The sequence below is a fragment of the Saccopteryx leptura genome, chromosome 1 (genome assembly GCF_036850995.1).
Source record: "Saccopteryx leptura isolate mSacLep1 chromosome 1, mSacLep1_pri_phased_curated, whole genome shotgun sequence".
Lineage (NCBI taxonomy): Eukaryota > Metazoa > Chordata > Mammalia > Chiroptera > Emballonuridae > Saccopteryx > Saccopteryx leptura.
In genome coordinates, this window is record NC_089503.1 from 17,634,676 (window position 1) to 17,651,412 (window position 16,737).

Here is a 16,737-nt window from a genome sequence, read left to right on the forward strand (position 1 = left end):
GAATTTCAGTGTGGTAGTTTCACAGTCAGGACTGAAACACATAATGCTAGAATTAGTGATCTGTAGAATTGAGTGAACCACCTTAGTTGTAAGAGCTATTATAAAGTTTATTAAGAGCAGATTTTACTTATTTAAATACTTATAAACTGATTTGTTCATATTTTTAAGCTTTTACATGTATATACATGTATATATAAGATATTACACAAGTGTTGGTCCTTTATAGACTTGAACTATTTCTAATCTGGTTACCCAGAAAGTTAGTTTTAAAATAGTAATATTATTTTGGAACGTAGACATCAAATAATATTCTTGAGTTCTCTTTATTTTTCTGCCTTAAAACTCAACTTATATAATCTTATTAGTATAGCTGTATGGAACTGTGTTTGAGTGAATGAAAGCTAACACTTTACCCAAGTAAGCGTGTTGACAGTTTTTTTTTTCCAATTTTTTACTTCTAGTGAATTTGGTTCCAAAATCATCTTGCTTAAGCCAATTATCAAAGTGTTGCCAAAACTCTTTGAGTCTCGAGATAAGGCTGTTCGAGAGGAAGCCAAACTAATTGCTGTAGAGATTTACAGATGGATTCGGGATGCTCTGAGACCCCCGTTACAAAATATAAACTCTGTCCAGGTGATGCACAAAGTTTTTGTCTTTGCATAAGGTTAATATATGAAGATATTTCCTTCTTATCATTGTTGTTGAACTTCTGTCCTTGCAAATAGTTATTTTTCATTCTTAATCTTGAAATCAGTTGATTTTTCTGAGCATAGCCAACTGTCTCTGCTGTTACTTTGTCCTCTCAGGTTAAATACCAGGCATTTGGTGATTCCAGTATGTTAGTGTTGAATCTAGAGCAGTTTAAAAAAATCTCTTTATAATTAGCTATTGATAGTAGAATTTAATATCTGCTTGGACAAAATGCATTTATCTTTTCTAAATTATAACTGGTTTGGAGACTATCTGATAATAATATATCTGAATTTGTGCTAATGAGAGTGTCCAAAAAATGGATTTTCTTTTTTCTGTGTGCTTAGTCATACATCTTCAGTGTACTAAATGTAAGTCAGTTTGACTTATGCTACCAAATGTATACAATTTAAATTTATCTTGTTTGCTTTTTAGAGCCACATAAATAAAAGATTAAGTTCTTGTATTAGTAAATATAAATAAATGTTTAATATATTCTCTAATGGTGGAGATGTAGATAATGTTTTTAAAATATTTTGTGATATTCACAGTTGAAAGAACTAGAAGAAGAATGGGTCAGACTGCCAACAGGTGCTCCTAAACCAACTCGGTTTCTGCGTTCCCAGCAAGAACTAGAAGCGAAATTGGAACAGCAGCAGTGTGCTGGTGGGGATGCTGAGGGAGGTAAGCCAGTTTTAAACACTGGCCTCTATAAAAATTTGCAAGAATGGCCCTACCACAAGAACCTATGTTCATTCACTAGGTACATGATAGAGGACTGCCATTTAATGAAATATAAGTTGTATTTAGCAGTAATAATGCTGATTCCTTCTATGTCAAGATTTCATCAGAGTTGTGAAAGGACTGATAACTGAGAAGTAAAACCATTTCATCCATTTTTAAGATTTGTTTTGTTTTTCTCCTGGAAGGTGGTGATGATGGTGATGAGGTGCCACAGATAGATGCTTATGAGCTTTTGGAAGCAGCAGAAATTCTTTCCAAACTTCCCAAAGACTTTTATGACAAAATTGTAAGTAGTGTTAAACTTCTCTATTTCATTTTAAGTAATTACCTGAGTATAGTGTGCCCTGCTGAGCGGTTTCCTGGCGTACCCTTCCACCCGGTATCTTCCCTCCTAGAGTGAGATAGTTGCTGCTGCTTTCTTCCCATACTACTTTGTGTGTATACTTACTATAGCACTTTTTCATGTCTTGCCAAAAACTAGAACATTTTTCTTAACTGACTCTCTAGTTTTTCCTCATTGTCTCACTAGTTTTACCTCTAAATATCTCTCAACTTCATTCCTTTATTTATTGATTTTAGAGAGAAGAGAGGGAAAGAGAGAAAGGCAGGGGGGAGGGAGGAACCAGCAGTACCAACTCGCAGTTGCTTCTTATATGTGCCTTGACTGGGCAGTCCCAGGGTCTCGAACCCATGACCTTAGCATTCCAGGTCGCTGCCTTATCCACTGTACCATCACAAGTCAAGCTGCCCCCTTTTCTTTATCCCACTGCCAAGTAATTACTCTAGTGTTTCTTGACTTTGGCACTATTGACTTTTTTCCCCAGATATTGGGGGGGGGGGGGACTCTCCTGTGCATTGTAGGCTGTTTAGCAGCATCTCTGGGCTTTACCCACCAGATCATTACTACCCATTCCCGAAATCATGGTTAATTAAAAATGACTACAGACTTTGCACAATGTATTCCAAGAGACAGAATTATCCCAATTGAGAAAGTCTTATCCCAGCCACCATCATTTCTTGCCTTGTGTGCTACATATACTACTACGGTAGTCGTCTTTTTATAAGACTTCCTGATTTTGCTCTTGCCTCCTTCTCCTTCCCATTGTATTTCACAATGTAATTAGCAGTGTCATTTTCAAAAATGCAAATCTTCTCATAGTATTGTCTCATTAAAACCCTTCAGTGGCTCTCATGAGTTTTGTGATAATGTCTGAGATCGTCTTGTGACCCTTGAGGTCACCTCTGGTACTGTTGAAGTCCCCACTTGCCTTCCAGCACATCTCTTAATTGCTCTTACCTTCCATACCCCGGTCATACCCAACTTCTCTTAGTTTCAAATGTGCCACACGTTTTCCCCCTAAACTCTGGGATTTATTGTTGTTCTTTCTACCTAGAACATTCTCCTCCACCACTCCTCATTCAGCTCATAATACCTCTTTATTTTCTAGATCTCACCGTAAGTATCACTTTTTAAGGGAGATCCTACTCGTCAGCCTAAACTAGGTTAAGACCTCTTGCTGTATACTATAAAAGCAGCTTGTATTTTTCCTTTCATAGTAGTTATGACCTTGTGTGTGTTTGTATTCTTTTTTCTTTTTTTGTGAGAGAGAGACAGGAAGGGAGAGAGATGAGAAGCATCAACTTGTAGTTGGAGCACTTTAGTTATTCATTGATTGCTTTTCATATGTGCCTTGACGGAGGGGGGTGGTTCCAGCCAAGACAGTGACCTTGGGCTTCAAGCCAATGACCTCTGGCCTCAAGCCAGTGACCATGGGATTATGTTGATGATCCCACACTTAAACCAGTAACCCCGTGCTCAAGCTGGTGAGCCTGTGCTCAAGGCGGATGAGCTCACACTCAAGCTGGCGACTTCAGGGTTTTTTTGTTTTTTTTTTTTTCATTTTTCTGAAGCTGGAAACAGGGAGAGACAGTCAGACAGACTCCCGCATGCGCCCGACCGGGATCCACCCGGCACGCCCACCATGGGGCAACGCTCTGCCCACCAGGGGGTGATGCTCTGCCCATCCTGGGCGTCGCCATGTTGCGACCAGAGCCACTCCAGTGCCTGGGGGAGAGGCCACAGAGCCATCCCCAGCGCCCGGGCCATGTTTGCTCCAATGGAGCCTTGGCTGCAGGAGGGGAAGAGAGAGACAGAGAGGAAAGCGCGGCGGAGGGGTGGAGAAGCAAATGGGCGCTTCTCCTGTGTGCCCTGGCCGGGAATCGAACCCGGGTCCTCCGCACGCTAGGCCGACGCTCTACCGCTGAGCCAACCGGCCAGGGCGACTTCAGGGTTTTTAACCTGGCACCTCAGCATCCCAGGTCGACACTCTGTCCACTGCATCACCACTGTTCAGGCATGACCTTGTAGTTTTTTACTGAAGATCTTTTCTAGCTCTGCTTTTAGCTCCTTGAGTATCTCATAAATGTCTGATTAACAAATAAATATTTGATAAATTGAATTGAACTGTAATGTCCTCTAGGGTGACAAGTTTGTCATCTTTGTATCCCCAGTTCTTTCAGATAGTGCATATTCAAATTATTGAATGATTGATTGATCTCTAGTGCAGCATATTCTACTTTATGGCCATAAAACAAAAGGATTAGCATTTTACTCCCAATCTGGAAAACATCTTCAAGATCAGAATAGTTTTGGTTGTTGGTTATGTGATTGCTCTTTTCTGGTCTTTTTAATGTTGTCAATATGGAAATTTCTTTTTCCTGTAGTTGTGCCACTGTCAGAAATGCTAGAAATGCTTTCTATCAAAGTTTTCTGTCTAATACCTGCTTACTAACATGTGCTAAGAAAATGAAAAGGAAAAGACTATTGGCATCTTATTCTCTTTATACTTACTATAGAACTTAAGATTATGAAATGTTATGAAAATACTTTTTATATATGAACATATTTTATGTCTATGAACACAACATTCTGTTTGGCTGCACAGTTTCACAATTTTGTTTTTTAACCAACTTTACAAAAAGTTTTAGAAAACAAAAAAATTTACCTATAAAGTAGCATAAAAGAAATAGGCTTTTATTTTGCTCTTTTATTTTCTGTTCTACAAATTACTCAAATTGTGTCTTGCAGGAAGCAAAAAAATGGCAAGAGAGGAAAGAAGCCTTGGAGGCTGTAGAAGTACTAGTGAAAAACCCCAAATTGGAAGCAGGCGATTATGCGGATTTAGTAAAAGCATTAAAGAAGGTAAATGTGATGAGTTTCAACATTGGTATCCCAGCAACAGTCTAGGCCATTGAAGTTCTCTTTCTTGGTCATCCTTTTTATCATAACAGCATTGCTATTTAAGGAACACTGTTGATGGCTTTTAAATTACAGGCATTCAGTTTTAAAGGATTGTTTGAAATCATTGTCCTAGGTTAGTTTGGAGGGATTGGTTTTTCAGTCTTTATTTATTATCACTTTGACTTTATGTATGTTATTCAATAGCATGTGTAGACCTCAGGAAAAAGAGTGTCTTCTGTATGTTCCTGGGGAACCTGGTGCTAAACCTGCTTCTGGGTCAGGGTTTCATACTTAGCAGAGCAGCTCCCTTGCTGCAATCTATTGAAAGTCAGCCCTCGACACAAGGCTTTGTTAAGAATCAAAAGAGAAAAAGATGGACTTGTTGATCTAGAACCAAATATTCTGGTTTTATAATTCTGTAGGATGAACTATTTACATTGGTTCTATTTAATGGAACAGATATTAAATATGATGAATATTTTTGTTAGATAGCAAATGATGCCACACTATATTGTATCAGCATGTAAAGCAAAGGATGCAGGGCATGTGGCCAATTATAAAGCAGGCAAATACCAAATGAGAAAGAAATACTTTTAGAAAATATTCCTTTGGTATTGCTTAGGTCTAAGTTGACAGCTGCTGGTGGATATTTTTGTATATAATAGCCTTTCATAAAATCTAAAAGTATAGATCACACACTGTGGATGTAGTTGTAGAGCTTAAGAACTGAAGACTTCGTCTTGAATACAGGAAGGTTGAAAACTTTGCTTGTTTCCTCAGCCTGAAATTACAGAGGATTAAAATGGTGGGGGGAGGAGGTTATCTTTAATTATATACACATGTAAGTACAGTAATTCTCATTATTTCTGGTAGTCATGTTCTATAAAGTTACCACAAACGCTGAATTAGCGAATAGTGAACCTTATTTTTAGGGGAAATGCGAGGTTAGGGTCCTGCAACACTTTGATCATAACATTTTCATCAACTGATACATAAAACAATATATAACTATTTTATTCTTTTTGAAGACATCTTATTTAATATATATTATTGATTCATTAACCTTGAACTCACAGCTAACAGCCCTATAACTTGTGCCTGAACAAAGCTTATCTAACACAAAATTTCTGTGTAAGGCACATCACAGCCCTTGTGTACTTAAGAACACGGACAGAACCTCAGCATTGGGGGCCATTTTAAACAGTGAAAGCATATACAAAAAGCACCAAAATGAAAAAGGGGGGCACTAAATAGACCATGAAAAAGATACTTGTTTACTGTATGAGAGCTGAAAGGAGAAGGCAGAGTGTTGCTTTGCTCAGTCTCAGCGGGGAATGTGCACATCATGCAGCTCAGATTTTTCATGTGCTTGTCTGTGAATGACCAGGAAAGTGCTGCAAGTAAGAGAGCAAGAACTTTGGTGTCCAAACAGACCTAGGTTTGAACCACAGCATTACCATTTGCAAGCTCTGTAACCTTGATCAAGTTAGTCTCTATTTAACTTTTGAAATCTACAAAATTTAGATAAATCATAGTACCTACTTTATGGGTTTGGATGAGGATTAAATGAAATAAAGATTATAAAGCACCTATAAAATTGTCATCTAATTTGTTCGTTTAATTTTAGTAAGAGGAAGGGAGGCAGAGACAGACTCCCACATGCGTCCTGACTGGGATCCCCCCAGCAATCCCACTAGGGGGCGATGCTCTGCCCATCTGGGGCCCGTGCTCCCTTGCAGCTGGAGCCATTTTTTAGCACCTGAGGTGGAGGCGGTGGAGCCATCCTCAGTGCCTGGAGCCAACTCACTCTAATTAACAATGGCTGCAGGAGGGGAGGAGAAGAGAGAGAGAGAGAAGCAAGAGGGGGAGGGGTGGAGAAGTAAATGGGCGCTTCTCTTGTATTCCTTGATCAGTAGTCAAACCTTGGACTTTCATAGGCTGGACCGATGCTCTCTACCACTGAGCCAACCAGCCAGGGCCTAATTTGTTTTTAATAAATGTTAGTCTCTTTTCTTAATCCTTACTCCTCTGCATTTAGGGAGTACATGAAGGTGTCAGTTAGAACTTATTTGCATGCTGTACATTATGGAATGGTTAACTTGGGGAATTTGGAATGAAGCATTCAGTATAGGGAATACCAGATTTTAGGGACTAGACATGATCCAAAGTAATTACTTCTACCTGGGAAGAGTTCAAAAACAGGGGTTTGGGGTACTTAAAATAAAGCAGCTTTTTTATACTCGCTGACTTGGGCAGTGTACCACAGTAAAATCTTAACGGGAAGGAACCCAGGCATGGTCACTGTCTTCTTCTAAAGTGGCATAGGTACAGCCATGACCTGTGAGTTTTGATAAGTGCTAGGCTCTGGGGGGTAGTTTAGGAGTGTGGTAGTATATACATGCTGGAGGAAGCTCTGTAAGAGGCTCTGAATGCAGACTTGGTCATTAGATAACTATGATGGCAGCTGCAAAGCCAGGAGCTTCCTCGGAGGAATGGTTGCAATGGTGTTTGCGATTTTGAGTCCACATGCACTTATTGACTGTATCTACCGCAGTTTCTACTGGTGCTTCTGGAGTACAAATGTTAGTTGCCCTGTGGGGTCTTCCAGAGAAACGTCTTTGCTTTCCCTGCCCCAAGCAAAGTCAGCAGGCCTCTAGCTTCTCTTCTGTTATCAGATACCTCCTCTATAGTGAGCAAGTCTGACAGCCCAGACTTCCACTAATGGAGAGTTAGTCATTGGAATATGGTTTTACATGTATTTTATTCGTAAAACTTTAAAATAGGAAGGGAAGCTCCCAAATTTGATGTTGTTAAAGAAAAATCTCTTCTTTTGTAGGAAACATAATTGGCTATCTATTAACATAATAGTTTTTAGAGTTCTTTTAAGAGGAATTTTTCAGTTTCCTTCTACAGGGCTGTGACTATTTTTTCTTTCCCTTTGTGTAGGTAGTTGGAAAGGACACCAATGTCATGTTGGTGGCTTTGGCAGCAAAATGTCTTACTGGCCTGGCTGTTGGGCTAAGGAAAAAATTTGGACAATATGCAGGACATGTAAGTACTTCCTTTTAAGTACAAATCAATATTATCAAGAATGTCATGCTAGTTTGCTCTATGCTTTAAAACAGTTCTTTTGACATAGATTATGATATTTTGAGTAAAGTAGATTTCTCACTAAGTTTTATTAATCTTGAGCATAAGTCCTCACAACATTTCAATGATTTCAGTTATTACTACATTCATTATAACTTTATGTAGAAAGGCACTTGGCCTAAAGTACTTAGTTGAGTTGATTTGCTTATTAACTTACTTATTTATTTATTTATTTTACATTTAGTTCTGGATTCTTGCTTTTACTGAACTGATTCATATAATATCCTGATGCTTGATCATTTTTTCCATACTGTATCATATCTTGATAACTTGACTCATCCTAGCTTATCTTTGGGATCCACATCACATCTCCATAGCCGTCACCTGAAGTTGTTTGTCATTGTCCCATTCCAGGCACCCACTTTGAGTCTTTTTGCTTACTCTCACAGACTTTTTTTGATGATATGGGGCTCATTAACCCAAACACAAGTGCAGTCCATGAACAGAGAAGACTTAACATCTTTAAGACTGACCATTAATTGATGGAAAGTAGGAACTAGTGGCCAGAGTACTCCATATTTCTGTCTTTCAGAGGCATCCTATACATTTCTCTGAAACCGTGAAGAAATAAAAGCCTACAATAAAGATTTCAGTGACATACTCTTATTGTTTTTCCCCTTCATTTCTCATTCTTCTTCTTTTTTTTTTTTTTTACAGAGACAGAGTCAGAGAGAGGGATAGACTTTCTCATATGTGCCTTGACTGTGGGGCTACAGCAGACTGAGTAACCCCTTGCTCAAGCTGGCGACCTCGGGGTCTCAAACCTGGGTCCTCCGCATCCCAGTCCGACGCTCTATCCACTGCACCACCACTTGGTCAGGCTCTCATTCTTCTTGCTCCTTCACTTTCACTTCTTAGAATCACATCTTAAACAACCTACATGGACATAAGTATTTTACATTTAGGCTTTGCTTTAAGAGAAGTACAAATTGAGTTATTTTTCCAAATTTCTCCAGCACAAACTACTGAGAAAAGTTCTCAGATATTTCCATGATTAGAAGCATTCAGCAAGCTATATTCCACCAGAGGCTATACTCTTCCAGTAAGTGTAATGGCTTACCTATTCTCTCCAAAACTCTTCTTTTACTCCCCACCTTCATCTTTTTTTAATTAATTTATTGTGTTTACATAGATTCTAGTGTCCCCCCAAATTCATCCTCCCCTCCCCTGTGTTCCCCAGTACATTGCCCCCCCCACCCCTCTCCTGTAACGCCCTTCCCTCCAGGATTTTCTCTCATCCCATCCTATTACCCTATCATCCTCTTTCCCTCTTCCACTTTCCTTCTGGATCCTTTGATCCCGCCTCTGTCTCTATTCCGCTCCTCAGTTCATATTGTTCATCGGATTTCTCAGATGAGTGAGGTCATATGATATTTTTCATTCTCTGCCTGGCTTATTTCACTTAACATAATAGTTTCCAGGTCCATCCATGTTGTTGCAAAAAATAATATTTCCTTCTTTTTCATGGCCCCATAGTATTCCATTGTGTATATGTACCACTGCTTTTTAATCCACTCGTCCACTGATGGACACTTGGGCTGTTTCCAGATCTTCGCTATTGTGAAAAATGCTGCCATATACATGGGGGTGCGTTTCTCCTTTTGACTTGTTGATGTGGTGTTCTTGGGATATATTCCCAAAAGTGGGATGGCTGGGTCAAAGGCAGTTCGATTTTTAATTTTTTGAGGAATCTCCATACTGTTTTCCACAGTGGCTGCACCAGTCTGCATTCCCACCAGCAGTGCAGGAGGGTTCCCTTTTCTCCACATCCTTGCCAGCACTGATTCTGTGTTGTTTTGTTGATGAGCGCCATTCTGACTGATACGAGGTGATATCTCATTGTGGTTTTAATTTGCATTTCTCTAATGATTAGTGATGTTGAGCATTTTGTCATTTGCCTATTGGCCATCTGTATGTCTTCTCTGGAGAATTGTCTATTCATTTCTTTTGCCCATTTTTTGATTGGCTGTTTTATCTTCCTGGTGTTGAGTTTTACAAGTTCTTTATAAATTTTGGTTATTAACCCCTTATCAGACGTATTGTCGAATATGTTCTCCCATTGTGGGGTTTGCCTTTTTATTTGTTCATACTGTCTTTAGCTGTGCAAAAGCTTTTTAGTTTGATATTGTCCCATTTGTTTATCCTATCCTTTATTTCCCTTGCCCGTGGAGATAAATCAGCAAATATATTGCTGCGAGTGATGTCGGAGAGCTTATCGCCTATGTTTTCCTCTAGGATGCTTATGGTCATAACTTACTTACATTTAAGTCTTTTATCCCATTTTGAGTTTATTTTTGTGAATGGTGTAAGTTGGTGGTTTAGTTTCATTTTTTTGCAAGTAGCTGTCCAATTTTCCCAACACCATTTGTTAAAGAGACTGTCTTTACTCCATTGTATGCTATTACCACCCTTGTCAAATATCAATTTTTCATAAAGGTGCAGGTTTATTTCTGGGTTCTCTGTTCTGTTCCATTGATCTATATGCCTGTTCTTATGCCAGTACCAAGCTGTTTTGAGTAAAATGGCCTTGTAGTATAACTTGACGTCCAGAAGTGAGATACCACCCACTTTATTATTCTTTTTTAAGATTGCTGAGGCTATTCGTGTTCTTTTTGGTTCCATATGAATTTTTGGAATATTTGTTCTATATCTTTGAGGTATGTCCTTGGTATTTTAATAGGAATTGCATTGAATGTATAAATTGCTTTGGGTAATATGGAAATTTTAATGATGTTTATTCTTCCTAGCCATGGACACAATATATGCTTCCACTTGTTTGTATCTTCCTTGATTTCTTTCATCAATGTTTTATAATTTTCTGAGTACAAGTTTTTAATCTACTTGGTTAAATTTACTCCTAGGTATTTTATTTTACTTTTTGCAATAGTGAAGGGGATTGTTTTCTTAATTTCTCTTTCAGACAGATCATTGTTGGTATATAAAAATGGCTCTGATTTCTGAGTATTAATTTTATATCCTGACACACCTTGCTGAATTCCTTTATCAGGTCCAGTAGTTTTGTGTTTTTGTTTTTTGTTTTTGTATTTTTCTGAAGCTGGAAATGGGGAGGCAGTCAGACAGACTCCCGCATGTGCCTGACAGGGATCCACCCGGCACGCCCACCAGGGGGCGATGCTCTGCCCATCGGGGGCGTTGCTCTGCTGCGACCAGAGCCACTCTAGCGCCTGAGGCAGAGGCCATGGAGCCATCCCCAGTGCCCAGGCCACCTTTGCTCCAATGGAGCCCTGGCTGCGGGAGGGGAAGAGAGAGACAGAGAGGAAGGAGAGGGGGAAGGGTGAGAAGCAGATGGACGCTTCTGTGTGCCCTGGCCGGGAATCGAACCCGGGATTTCTGCACGCCAGGCCGACACTCTACCACTGAGCCAACTGGCCAGGGCTAGGTCCAGTAGTTTTTTGACTGTGACTTTAGGGTTTTCTATGTACAGTATTATATCATCAGCAAATAATGATAATTTTACTTCTTTCCAATATGGATGCCTTTTATTTCTTCTTGCCTGATTGCTGTGGTTAGGACTTCCAGAATTATATTGAATAAGAGTGATGAAAGGGGCCACCCCTGCCTTGTTCCTGATCATAAGGGGATTGCTTTTAATTTTTGCCCATTGAGTATGATGTTGGCTGTGGGCCTGTCATAGAGGGCCTTTATCATGTTGAGGTATGTTCCCTGTATTCCCACTTTGCTGAGAGTTTTGATCATAAATGGGTGCTGGATTTTATCGAATGCTTTTTCTGCATCTATTGATATTATCCTGTGGTTTTTGTCCTTTTGTTTATGTGATGAATCACATTGATTGATTTGCGAATATTGTACCAGCCTTGCCTCCCCAAAATAAATCCCACTTGATCATGCTGTATGATTTTTTTCATGTATTGCTGGATCTGGTTTGCTAATATTTTGTTGAGAATTTTAGCATCTAAATTCATCAGGGATATTGGCCTATCATTTTCTTTTCTTGTGTTGTCTTTGCCTGGCTTTGGAATCAGAATTATGCTCACCTCATAAAAGGAGCTTGGAAGTTTTCCCTCCTCTTGAATTTTTTGAAATAGCTTGAGAAGGATAGGAGTTAGTTCTTTGAATGTTTGGTAGAATTTGCTTGTGAAGCCATCTGGCCCAGGGCTTTTATTTGTTGGGAGTTTTTTGATAACTGTTTCAATCTCATTTGTTGTAATCGGTCTTTTTAGGTTTTTTGATTCTTCCAGATTGATTTTTGAAAGATTATATTTTTCAAGGAATTTGTCCATTTCACCTAGGTTGTCTAATTTTTTGGCATACAGTTCTTCATAGTATTTCCTTACAATCCTTTGTATTTATGTTGTATCAGTTGTTATTTCTCCACTCTTATTTCTAATTTTATTTATTTCAGTCCTTTTTTTCTTGGTGAGTCTGGCTAAGGGTTCGTCGATCTTGTTTACTTTTTCAAAGAACCAGCTTTGGTTTCATTGATCATCTGTATTTTTTTTTAGTCTCTATGTCATTTATTTGCACTCTGATCTTTGTTATTTCCTTCCTTCTGCTTTCTTTAGGCTTTACTTGCTGTTCTTTTTCTAGTTCTTTTAGTTGCAGATCAGTTAAGTTGTTTATTTGAGCTTTTTCTAGCTTAAGGTATGCCTGTAATGCTATGAACTTCACTGTCAGGACTGCTTTTGCTGTGTCCCACAGATTTTGAGTTGTATGCTCATTTTTCATTTGTTTCAAGAAACTTTTTTATTTCTTCCTTGATCTCATCATTGACCCATTCGTTGTTTAATAACATGCTGTTTAGTTTCCAAGTGTTTGAGTGTTTTTCAGTTTTTCTATTGTAGTTGATTTCTAGTTTCATGCCATTGTGGTCAGAGAAGATGCTTGATATGGTTTCAGTCTTCTTAAATTTGTTGAGACTTGTTTTATGCCCTAATATGTGGTCTGTCCTAGAGAATGTACCATGCACACTTGAAAAGAATGTATATTCTGCTGCTTTAGGGTGAAAGATTCTAAAGATATCTATTAAATCCAGTTGATCTAGTGTGTCCTTTACTTCTGCTGTTTCTTTGTTAATTTTCTTTCTTGAGGATCTATCCATTGGTGTTAGCGGGGTATTGAAATCCCCTACTATTATAGTATTGCTGTTGATCTCTCCCTTTATGTCCATCAAAATCAGCTTTATATATTTAGGTGCTCCTATATTAGGTGCATAGATATTTATAATGGTTATCTCTTCCTGTTGGATTGGTCCCTTTATCATTATGTAGTGACCTTCTTTATCTCTTACTATAGTCTTTGTTTTAGTCTATTTTGTCAGATATAAGTATTGCTTTCCCTGGGTTTTTTTTTAATTTCCATTTGCATGAAATACTTTTTCCATCCTTTTACTTTCAGTCTATGTGTATCTTTTGCCTCGAGGTGGGTCTCCTGTACACAGCATATGTATGGGTCCTGTTTTCTTATCCACGCAGCTACCCTATGTCTTTTGATTGGATCAGTTAATCCATTTACATTTAAGGTTATTATTGATATGTAGTTGTTCATTGCTATTTTTTTCTTTAAATCTATATTCCTCTTTTAATATATATATATATTTGTTCTGTCTACAGCAGGCCCCTTAACATTTCTTGCAGCATTTGTTTGGTTGTGATGAATTCCTTGAGTTGTTTTTTTTTGTCTGGGAAGCTTTTTATTTCTCCTTCAATTTTAAACGATAGTCTTGCTGGATAAAGAAGTCTTGGTTGTAGATTCTTGTTCTGCATTACTTTGAATATTTCTTGCCAATCCCTTCTGGCCTGAAGTGTTTCTGTTGAGAGGTCAGATGTCATCCATATGGGTGTTCCTTTGTAGGTAATTGACTGTTTTTCTCTTACAGCTTTTAATATTCTTTCTTTATCTCTTAGCTTTGGTATTTTGATTATGATATGTCTTGGTGTGGCTCTCTTTGGGTTTTTTTTTTAATGGGGTTCTCTCTGCTTCTTGAACTTGTGTGACTCTTTCCTGCATCAATTTAGGGAAATTTTCATCTGTAATTTCTTCAAAGAGCTTCTCTAGTCCTTGTTCTTTCTCTTCTCCTTCAGGAACCCCTATTATGTGGATATTATTTCTATTCATGTTGTCACAGAGCTCTCTTAGGGTTTCCTCAGACTTTTTGATCTCTTTTCTTTTTGCTTTTCTGCTTCTGTGTTTTCACTTATCTTGTCCTCTAAGTCGCTGATTCGATCCTCTGCTTCATCCAGCCTGCTTTTAATTCCTTCTAGTGTGGTCTTTATTTCTGATATTGTGTTTTTCATTTCTGTCTGGTTCTTCTTTATGATTTCCGTGTTCTTTTTGATGCTTACAATATCTTTATTGAGGTGTTCATTAAGTCCATCCATTGTAGCTTTGAGATCCTTAAGCATCCTAACAATCATTATTTTATACTCTGCATCTGGTAATTTGATTACTTCTGATTTGTCCAGGGCTTTTTCTGAGGACTTATCTTGTTGGAGCATATGACTTATGCTTCTCTGCCTACCCATTATTCTCTGTATGACTTATAGGCTTCTTCCAGTTGTGATCTTCTTATCTAGTAGAGCCACTTTGAAGTCTTGATTTCTTAACTTATTTATTAATATCTGTGTGAGTGTTTGTGACAGAGACAAAGAGAGGAATAGATAGGGGCAGACAGACATGAAGGGATGAGAAACATCAATTCTTCATTGCAGCACCTTAGTTGTTCATTGATTGCTTTCTCATATGTGCCTTGATGGGGGGCAGTGGCTACAGCAGAGTGAGTGAGCCCTTGCTGAAGCCAGTGACCTTAGGTTCAGACCAGCAACCATGGGGTCTATAATCCCACTCAAGCCAGCAACCCCACTCTCAAACTGGAGAGCCTGCGCTCAAGCCAGATGAGCCCATGCTCAAGCCAGTGACCTTAGAATTTCGAACCTAGGTCTTCTGCATCCCAGTTCGACACTCTATCCACTGCACCACCGCTTTTTAAATATCTTGCTTTTTTTTTTCCATTGATTTGAAAAAGAGAGGAAGGGAGAGAGAGAAAAGAGAGAAGTATTAACTCATTGTTCTACTTAGTTCCATTTACTGTATTTCCCTATGTATAAGACACTTCCGTGTATAAGATGCACCTTAATTTTTGGTGCTCAAAATCTGAAAAAATTATATTACATAAAGTTATTGAACTCAAGTTTTATTCATCATAAAATTCATAAAACTACTCATCACTGTCAAACCTCCCATCTATTAGCTTGTCCTCATCTGTGTCTGATGACGAATCACTGTCTTCATATATTGCCCCATCCTCAGTTCCATCTATGGTATTTGAAATGCCACAACCACTGTATAAGACATACCCAGTTTTTAGACCCCAAAATTTTCAAAAAAGGGTGCATCTTATATATACTTGCACACGTGCAAAATTACAAACTGCATGATAGTTGTACAGCAAAAGACAAAAGAACTTGAAAGTCACTCATCAGAAGACTGGTTAAAAAATAACAATACCTTTGGACAATGGTATACTAGGCAGTTAGTTAAAAAGAACGAGTAAATTCTATACACTACATGGAAAGATATACGATAAAGTAAAGAAAGCAAAGTGCAGAAAGAAGCATGTATAACATGATGCCATTCAGGTTAAACAGAAGGTGGAAAACCATCTGTTTGCATTTGCTTGTATATGTGTACACACACACACAATATTCTTTTTTTTTTTAAGTGAGAGGAGGAGAGATAGTGAGACAGACTACTGCGTTCACCCCGACTGGGATCCACCCGGAAGCCCCCATCTAGGGCTGATGCTTAAGTCAACCACACTATTTTATAGCACCTGAACCTGACATTTGGACCAACCAAGCCACTGGCTGTGGGAGGGAAAGAGGGAGAAAAGGCAGAAAGGGAGGGGGAGAGAAGCAGATAGTCACTTCTGTGTGTCCTAACTGAGAAGTGAACCCAGGACATCCATACTCTGGCTTACGCTCTATCCACTTAGCCAACCGGCCAGGGTCTACAATATTCTTGAAAAGACATACAAGAAAGTGCTAACTGTGGTTGCCTATGGGGAGGGATGGTGGATAGATGGGAGCAGGGCTGGGAAACTTACTGTATATCCTTTTCTACTTAAAAATTTTTTTTGAGGCCTTGGCCGGTTGGCTCAGCGGTAGAGCGTCGGCCTGGTGTGCAGGGTACTCAGGTTCGATTCCCGGCCAGGGCACATAGGAGAAGCGCCCATTTGCTTCTCCCCCCTCCTTCCTCTCTGTCTCTCTCTTCCCCTCCCGCAGCCAAGGCTCCATTGGAGCAAAGATGGCCCGGGCGCTGGGGATGGCTCCTTTGCCTCTGCCCCAGGCGCTAGAGTGGCTCTGGTCACCGCAGAGCGACGCCCCGGAGGGGCAGAGCATCGCCCCCTGGTGGGCAGAGCTTCGCCCCTGGTGGGCGTACCGGGTGGATCCCGGTCGGGCGCATGCGGGAGTCTGTCTGACTGTCTCTCCCCATTTCCAGCTTCAGAAAAATACAAAAAAAAAAAAAATTTTTTTTTTTGAATGGTGAATGTATTTCAAATAATGTTTCAGATTATAAAAGTAACAAAGTAAACAAAATATAGCAGGAACATAACTGAAAATAAATTATAGCAAACAAGTTCTACGCCAGAAATACAGAGGTGAACAAGCAAACTTGGTATTTAATAAGGGAAGTGTTAGATTGTGGTTGATTCCCAGCAGAATGAAAGAACCAATTACTGAACATGTGGCTTCTAAGTATAAGGTCTACCAGAAAGTTCTGTCCGTTTTTATCACAAGTTTCGACACGTAAACACATGTTTATTTGGTACATGTGTGCCTCTCTATTTTTATCATTTAATGTATACATACTGACGTAGCAAATTAACTAAAACAAAGTTGATTCACGTTAGTCACCATTTCTTGTATGGAGCT

The 16,737-nt window shown here is 39.1% G+C and overlaps 1 protein-coding gene across 4 annotated transcripts in view; it reads left to right on the forward strand.

Moving 5' to 3' along the window:
- Nucleotides 1-16,737, forward strand: part of CKAP5 (cytoskeleton associated protein 5) — a 122,631-nt gene that overhangs the window by 49,014 nt on the left and 56,880 nt on the right. For all 4 annotated transcript variants that reach the window (XM_066361999.1, XM_066362008.1, XM_066362016.1 and 1 more), the window contains exons 5-9: nt 462-633; nt 1,242-1,374; nt 1,620-1,720; nt 4,523-4,636; nt 7,622-7,726. In XM_066361999.1, the coding sequence (XP_066218096.1) occupies nt 462-633; nt 1,242-1,374; nt 1,620-1,720; nt 4,523-4,636; nt 7,622-7,726 (625 nt within the window). The remainder of the gene's footprint in view (nt 1-461; nt 634-1,241; nt 1,375-1,619; nt 1,721-4,522; nt 4,637-7,621; nt 7,727-16,737) is intronic.